The 8,436-nt window shown below is 39.8% G+C and overlaps 1 protein-coding gene across 1 annotated transcript; it reads left to right on the top strand.

Moving 5' to 3' along the window:
* Positions 1-5,002: 5,002 nt before the first annotated feature.
* LOC101572785 (lymphotactin) lies at positions 5,003-7,704 on the top strand. The gene is made up of 4 exons (XM_004646063.2): positions 5,003-5,109; positions 6,397-6,511; positions 7,332-7,526; positions 7,599-7,704. Exons 1-3 carry the CDS (start codon positions 5,049-5,051, stop codon positions 7,498-7,500), a joined length of 345 nt encoding a protein of 114 aa, XP_004646120.1. The 5' UTR covers positions 5,003-5,048; the 3' UTR covers positions 7,501-7,526; positions 7,599-7,704.
* The last annotated feature ends 732 nt before the right edge of the window (positions 7,705-8,436 follow it).

Genomic DNA, 8,436 nt, shown 5'->3' with positions numbered 1-8,436 from the left:
AGCATATTGTGTATGTGCAATGTATAAGGCTCCCTGCTAGTTACTAATGACCACCAACATATTTCATTCTTAAAGCCATATAATAAACTAGGTAGAATTATTATCTACATTTAGTAGATGAGAAAGCTGAGGCTTGATGAGGCTAAGAGATAGAGTAGCTCACTGGAACTCACACAGCTTAGTGAAAATAGAGTGATAGAGTGTGAAGATAAAGAGAGGATTTGAATCCAGGACTTCCACACCCTAAGACCAACCCTTCCTGTTGGCAGGATGTGTTTGTATCTCCTGATGAAAGTCAGAATTCCATAGACATGTTTATACCTAGGACCCTCTCTTTTATGTATTACTAACATTGCCGCTCTCAGAAACTTAATAGAAAAAATAGTTGTTATGATAAAAGAAGAAAGGAATAAACATTACAGTGAAAACAGAATTCATAGCACATTTCCAAAATTATCAACTTTGCCAGTAAGCAAAGCTCTTGATATTGAACAACGATGAGTTATATCCTAGGACCTCTCACCCCTAAATTGGCAGTGGGTGAAATGATTGGTGAAACCATGTATCAGTAAAGACCTGGGGAGATGGCTGCTTTTATTTCTTACTGGGGGAGTGGAAAGTTGGACCTATTTGACGCACCATAAACTGCAGTTTCATGCATCACATACAGCCAGCCAGCTTCATCTTTACAAATTCAAACTTTTAACACCTTTTTTTAAGAAAGCAGAATGTGTGCAGGAAGTAGACACCTTGAGCAAGCTTCCTGTACAGAATTTACACGGAAGATATGCACAGATAATTATAAAAAGTTCAAAGAAATGCATATGCCCAGGGCTGTGTGGTTAGGGTTGACAAAAAGAAAGAACATAAGGATTCATCCACAGCAGATTAGGTGTGTGCCCGAGACTATCTCATGGTACAGGGCAGGACTTAGTAGCTTGGCCTTGGTGCGTGCGCTCCAAGCTCCAAGTCCTCACTGTTCTTCACTAAGCTGGGTGAGTATGAGTGAGCTCCTTAATATCTTAACCTCATCGAGCTTCGGCTTTCTCATCTCCCAAAAGGAGATAATAATTCTACCTGATTTTTATGTTGTTTTGTTTGAAGGATGATGCCATGAGTCATTCAGTGTAGAGCCTCGCGCACTGTGCACGTATGCTACGTCTGCAGCCACGTAACGCTGGAGAAATCGTGAGTGCAAGATGCACAGGTGTGTTCACTCAGGGAGAAGCGCCATCAACAGTGACCTAGCGCTGGAGAACAGGATTCAGGTGAAGGTTACTTAAAAAATTTCTATACTGTCAAAATTTCTTTAAAATAATCACACTGTATTGGGAAAAACACAACAAATTTTTTTAATTTAGAGAAAAAACTAAAATATGACATTGTTAAGACACTATGTTGAGTTATGTCTCACAAAATAACCATCACAGTAATCTTTCTTTTATATTTATTCTTTTTTAAAAACTGAACTCCAAGAGTACAACTGAGCTAATCACGAATATCCAGCTATAGCCGAGAGTGGCAAAGCTTGTTTACTGTTTGCTTGAGACACAGATCTAGGTCCCAGTTCCCCACTTCTATGCTCCCACCCCATCCTTGTTCCTCATCTAAGGCCACACCAGGCTGAATGTGCTCCGTCTCCTCTGTCCTTGCGCCTCGATGGAACTGCATCATTATTTCTCAACAATGAAATGCGACCAGAGGATGTTCCACCTTCAGTAGTAAATAGCTCAGAGGAAGGGTTTAGAGATTGGACACTTCGGATTAAAGCAGAGAGAACCTCAGGAAGGAGGCTGATCTTCAAATGCTAGGAAGGGATGTCTGTAATTTATAGGCTTCACCGGATCACTCTAGGTGAAAGCTACAGAGAAGACTAATCCTGCAGTCTGATTAACCCACGCTCTAGAGGAGAGAACTAGGAAGTGACAGGGCTTATGGGAGATGCCTTGGTGTGGCGCCACTAAACCAAGTGCTTAAAGCTGGGAAATCTGTTAAGGTTGAAGAACTAAACAGATAGCTTCAGACCTCAGAATGATTCATGCACAGTATTTAAATTTAATATAATCTTTTATTTCTACAGGAAAAAATTTTAATTAAAATAAAAATTTAAAAATTCACACTCAGAGTTTAGGAAATTTCTTTTTAATGTGCTAAATAGAATTTTAGCATTTAGTCAAATTGTCTACTTGATAGAAAGCCTGATAAGGCAAAAAGGCACAATCCCTTCACTTTGTTTCTTTTTGACCATTCATTTATTCCTTAAACAGATGAACAAAAGTATATTGTATACAACACAGTGTTTTGAAGTACACATATATGGCAATTGCAGAAAGACTATATTTAGCAAATAGCCATTGCCTCACAGTTCTCTCTGTGCTGAGAACACTTTACAACCCTTGGCATTTTTCAACAATACAATATACTGTTGATACAATTACCATTTGTAAAACAGATTTCTTGAGCTTATTTTTCCTTCTAGCTAAAGTTTGATGTCCTTTGACTAATGTCACCCTATTGCCTTCTGCTTAGCTGGCACAGCTCCTGGTAAATACTACTTTCTTCTGTGCTTCTGGTAGATTCACTTTTCTATATTCCACATCTGAGTGCGAATAAATGGCATTGTCTCTGCCTTATTTCACTTTATACAATGCCCTACTGGTTCAACCATGATATTGCAAAACGCAGGATTTTCTAGTTTGTATGGTGAGACAGTGTTCTCTTATGTACATGTATCCCATCTCCTTTAACCATGCATCCACTGCTGACCCTTAGGTTGATTCCACATCTTGGCTAGTGGGAATAGGGATGCAGTAAACCTGGTCAGGCTGGCGTCTCCTTAGCACACTGACTTTCTTTCCTTTGGACATACACTCAATCATAGGCTAGCTGGATCATGTGCAGTAGTTTTACTTTAGGTGGGTTTTTTTCATTATAATTTTCTTTTATTTTGAAGAGTAAAAGCCAAAGCAAGAAAAACAAAAGCAAACACGGAAATAGGGTAACATAAAACAATTCCTACGTTACAGATTTTCAAAACAAGAATAGCTGATTAACAATGATTGATATATTATCTTTTTTATCATCACATCTATAGCTTAGATTAACAGATATAGTTATGCAACATTGGACATATGATTGAATATTACCTCAGGCTTTCAAGAAGTCTTAAATTTTTGTTCTTGTCTCTCTTATTCTTTTATTACCTTTTCTAAAAAATTATTTTAAAGAGAGTACAGTAATAATTCATGGCATTAGAAATAATACACAGGGGCTGGGGAGATGGCTTGGTACAATATGTGCTTCCCTGGCAAGCGCAAGGGTCTGAGTTCAATCCCTGGTTCCTAAAAAAAAAAAAGAAAGAAAGAAAGAAAGAAAGAAATAATACACATTTAGAAGATCAAGATGACAGGTATTTAAAGCATTACTTTTGTATTACACATTGCTGTCCTCAATGTAGTTACTTAGTTCTTAGTTCACAGATATCAGCATGCAGAGTTAGTCAAGCTTAGGATTCCACACATTAACTGCTGTTTTCAAAAAACTGATGGAACTTCTTTTAGAACATTCCCTATTGTCCTCCACACTGGCTATAATAATTTCCATTCCCTCCAGCAGCATATCAGAGTCCTGTTCTTCAGCCTGGCTAGAATGACTCCCGCAGAGAGATTAGATGCAGACGTTGGACTGAAGAGGGAGCATTATTCCATATCAAAGAGAAGCAGCAGCCGTTTGAATGGAAGACATGCTTAGAGGTTAAAACCTGAAGCTGTAGAGGTGGAAGTAATTTAAAACTGGTTCTTTCTTTTTATTGTTGCTGTTTTCTTGTTTTTCTTTTGGTTCTTGTTTTTGTTTTTGAGACACAGTCTCACTGTGCAGTTCAGGCTGGCTTCGAGCTCACTTTGTAGCCCAGGCTGGTCTCCAACTCACAATGATCCTCCTGCCTCAGCCTCCCAAATGCTGGGATTATAGGCATGCACCACCACACCCTTAAAACCCATTCTGAAGTTCAGAGAAAAGCCTGGTTGGAAACTTAAATGTCATTAATAAAAAAACTCTGTAATTAACATGGAAAATGAGTTTATTTACATTTCCTACTAGTGATGATAAATCCTTTAACTATACATATATACAATAAATATATTTATTAATATTTATGTGTAATAAAAACAAAAATGAGTGTATAGAAAGTTGTAGTACAACTGATTTTGGTATACTGAAATCCTGCTGGAAAATTGCAAATTCTACAAAACTACGTTTGATCTGACTAATAGAAAACATGGAGGAATTACAGAGATGATTATTTGACTTTACCCAGTATTTATGACTCAGTATTTATTAATGAAAACTGACCTTATAAATATGGTATACATTACAACAAAAAATGAGACAGCTTAATGTATCTGAGCATATATTTGCTCAACATGGAAATATAAAGACTGAAGAAACACGGTAAGATCTAAATTGATGTTAAAACATTACTTGTAATCATAATAAGTATGTGAATAGGTAAATCTGGAAAAGCAGTAAAAAATGAAAACTGTTGGAATGCCATGATTTTCTCCCTTTTTAAAAAAATGAAGTGGGTTTAAGGACAACTTTTTAATAGCACCCTTAAACATACATAGGAGGCAGGTGGACAGGCCACAATGGCCACTTCTTTCCCCTCATGTCCTTTCCACTGTTGTCATGCTGGGCCGTGGCACTGACAGGGCTGCAAGCCATATTTGCAGCAGAAGGTCTGATTCCAGTGGTTGGAGATAAGACAATACATTTTCTTTTATATATAAATTTGGTTTCATTGACACATTGACCACAGAAGAGGAAAAAGCCACAATGTGTGAGGTTAGTGTGAACAGGGTAAAAGAACATTTTTTTTTTTTTTTTTTTGAGAAAAAAGAGTCAGTGTTGCAAAGACTTTCCACCTTTCCACGCCCACACTGAAAGCCCCCTTTCTCTACAGGAAGTGCGCTGACCACTGCAGGAATAAAAGAGCCTGGTGAGGAGACCGCTAATCACTCTCTCCTGCAGCACTCAGCAAGACCCCAGCCATGAGACTTCTCCTCCTGGCCATCCTGGGCGCCTGCTGCCTCACTGCATGCATTGTAGCAGGTAAGTCCAGAAGCTGCTTCAGAGATGAGGAGCGGGGAGGCAAGGCAGGTGGGCTATCGTGTGTAGCATGGGCTTGGGTTTGACTGAGTTTTAACTGCAGGAAACTGCAGTCTCTCGCTGAGCCTCAGACTTCCAGTGGAAGGTGGGAATTTAACTCTAGGGCACTTGGTAGACTCCCAAGACAGAGAGGACTGGGTTAGTATCTGGCTCCAAGTCTTCCTAATTGGGTGATTTGGGATAAATTTCCTAACCATTGTGGCCTAGTCCCATCAGTGCTTGGAAACTTCAATTCGATTTTATCAAACTCTTGATGTGATTAACTTTCCTAGATTACTTCTCCCTTCCCCAGTGTCATGTGGTTGGTTCTCTACACTTGAACAGTTTCATTTCTCTAAGCCCTTTCTTTTGAGGATGAACACTCCAGGAAACCCACCCTTTATATCTCTCATATTTTCCATGAAAATGAGAAAACTGTATTCATTCATTCAAAAACAAGCTGCTTCCCCCAGTAAACGTTGCCTTGCCCAAGTTACTCTCCTTCACATTGTCTCATTTACTGTAATAGCCTGGTGATGCTTACACTATTTGAGATGGTATCTTCTCTTTACTTGGTTGTTGCCCTGCCCCTCTCTAGAAGAAGTGCCTTGGGAAAGCAGGGTGAGTGTCTGTCCTCGTGAGCACCAAAAGCATTAGTGTCACAACAGGTGCAGAATAAGTAGCTACCACAGAAATAAAAGAAGGGCCAGCCAGATAGCTCAGCAGATTAACAGGCCTGCTTAGGCAGATGCAGGGACCAGGGTTCGATCTCCAGCATGCTGTGCTGCCCCTGTCCCAGGAGCACGTTGAGCAATGATTGAGACTGGGCATGGTGGCACGCACTTGTAATCCCAGCTCTTGGGAGGCTGAAAACAGGAAAATCACTACAAGTCTGATCTATGTAGTGAAACCCTGAAGACCCTGTACTAAATACATAAAAAATAAAAAATAAGAGTGTCACTGAGGTATGGGGTCTTGAATAGGAGCATAGATAGTACCTTGCTATCTTATCTCACCATGATGAGGTCCCTAAAGCTATGTGCTTGATCTAATTTTTAAATTAGTCTAACACTTTTATACAGACTGTATACTGTACAAAAGACTGAGGGTGCCAGTAAGAACCAGATCTTCCCAAAAGAACAGTGGTCCCCTATTCCTACACATGCTTACGTGTAACAGGTGATTGTGTTTTCCTTGAACTTGATGATGGTTGTTGGCTGACAGTTTTATTTCTCTGTCTTTTTTAACCAGGGGTGGGGAATGAAGTCCCAGAGAGGAGTATCTGTATGAGCCTAACAACACAGCCGCTGCCAGTGAACAAAATCAAGACCTATGTCATCAAAGAGGGCTCCATGAAGGCAGTGATGTAAGTGTCTCCCTGTGCCTGGGCATGGTGTAAAAAAATAGAACCATCGGAAAAGATGGGTTGGTGTGGAGGAAATCTTCCACTTCATCTACCCCCTCAGTCATCCTTATTAGCATGTCTTCATGCAGCCTAAACAATGACCATTGGCAAAATCAGCCTCTAACTATAGCACGTAAGTCTTCGCTTCTGACTTTGCCTAGCAGCAGAGTCTGAATGGAAACCACAGGAATACTGTGTCCAGGTATGAGGCTGGAGCTTAGACATGGCTGCCCCAAGCCAGGACTCGCCCACAGAGCCAGTAGGATGGGAATGAGGAGAGGGTTGAGCACTCAGGGTCAGTTAGTGGCTTTCAAAGGATGGCTTGTTCTCTCTCCAGATCTCATTTTTATGAGTAGCAGTTCCCATAATACATACTTAGAAGCTTTGCTCTAAGAAATTAAAGAAATCACCTTCAGTCCAAAAAACAAGAATGTCTGGGTTTGAAAAGGACTAGGATATGCAACAACTAAACTAGAAGATTTCATTGTGCAGTTTAATTATAACATTTGATAAACCTGGTGGCTAAAAAAAAAAAATTCTGTAAAAAAAAAAAATCTGTAAAGTTATAAAATACAAAGGAGCCAGAATCTACCTGGAGACTTTCCTGATTTATGCTAAAATGATAGCAGGAGAAAACTGTTCAGCATGGTCTATGAGTTCTCAAAGATTATTTCTTTGGCTAATTACTGGCCAAGTCTCTTTGTGTTTGGTCAAATCTTAACTCTTTACTCTGGGGCTTGAGGAATCGGCTAACATCATCTATCTTTTCCTTGCATTGTAGTTTTATTACCAAACGTGGCCTCAAAATCTGCGCTAACCCACAAACCAACTGGGTGAAAGCAGCGATCAATAGTGTGGACAGCAGGTCCAACACCAGAAGAAACAGGATCCAGACCAACCCTACCGAAGCCCAGCAGTCCACCTATACAGTGGGGACCTTGTCCCAGTAGAGAGTGGCCAGTACCCTGTCCTCTCCGAGTAGCTAAAGATGCGGACCCTACTCTTTCTGACTCTGTGTGGTAAGAACTGGCCTTCCCTTGAGAGTTCCATAGCTGGCCAGACCTTCCACAAGCTCATAGACTAATTAGGTTATACTCATCTTTTATGAAAGTGCTGCATAAGTAAAATTTTATTCTTGTATCTTTATTTTAAAGTGTTTCATATTCATTTACATGCCATAATTGATAAATGTTTATTATTAAAATTGATTCTGGGTCAACAGGATAGCTCAGTGGACTCAATGCCAGCTTAGGTAAGTGCAGGGGTACCATCTGCCATGCCAGCCCCACCCGTAGGTGCACTGAGCTGGCCACCAAGACAAGGCAGTGTGGTGCACACCAATAATCCCAGCACTGAGGAGGCTGAAAACAGGAGGATCACTAGGATTCCAAACTGCATGGTGAGACCCTGTACCAAATACACTTATTAAAAAACATGATTTTGAGGTCTATTTGTTATATTTAGGGAACAATAACATATCCCTGATGCTCTCTCTGTTCATGACCTAACAGATCTTTCTTCATTGGTATCCACAGTGTGAGAGGTTCCAGCCAGTGTTGATCAGAGATGAAAGCTACATTCAATACTCCTAGGTTCTAGGTTGTAATGATTCTTAAGCCTGAGTTAAACATAACTCAAGATCTGTGATGACTTGTTAATTTTTCCTCATAACAAAGTGGTGTTAGTAGAATAAGGAATAAAATCAGCTGACTGTCATTGGCTTTCTCTTATGAGGGTCTACAACTCAAAAAGTGGTTTCACTCAAGTTTGATCTCTAGGAAATAATTCTCTTACTTCTTTATTTCTTTTGATCTCCTATCTAATGTGTGGAGAGGCAAGACTTGTCATTTTGTTCACTTGTTTAATTAAAGTCAGGCTTTTGAATA

This window comes from Octodon degus, unplaced genomic scaffold (genome assembly GCF_000260255.1).
Source record: "Octodon degus isolate 3935 unplaced genomic scaffold, OctDeg1.0 scaffold00250, whole genome shotgun sequence".
Classification (NCBI taxonomy): Eukaryota; Metazoa; Chordata; class Mammalia; order Rodentia; family Octodontidae; genus Octodon; species Octodon degus.
This window is presented reverse-complemented; position numbering and strand designations above follow the sequence as displayed.

What these genes read in the sequence shown, in the direction of transcription:
- LOC101572785 (XM_004646063.2), top strand. Translation starts at nt 5,049, where the DNA reads ATGAGACTTCTCCTCCTGGCCATCCTGGGCGCCTGCTGCCTCACTGCA. An exon ending in CACTGCATGCATTGTAGCAG is followed by an intron (nt 5,110 to 6,396) that starts GTAAGTCCAGAA and finishes TTTTTTAACCAG; the next exon opens with GGGTGGGGAATGAAGTCCCA. An exon ending in GGCTCCATGAAGGCAGTGAT is followed by an intron (nt 6,512 to 7,331) that starts GTAAGTGTCTCC and finishes CTTGCATTGTAG; the next exon opens with TTTTATTACCAAACGTGGCC.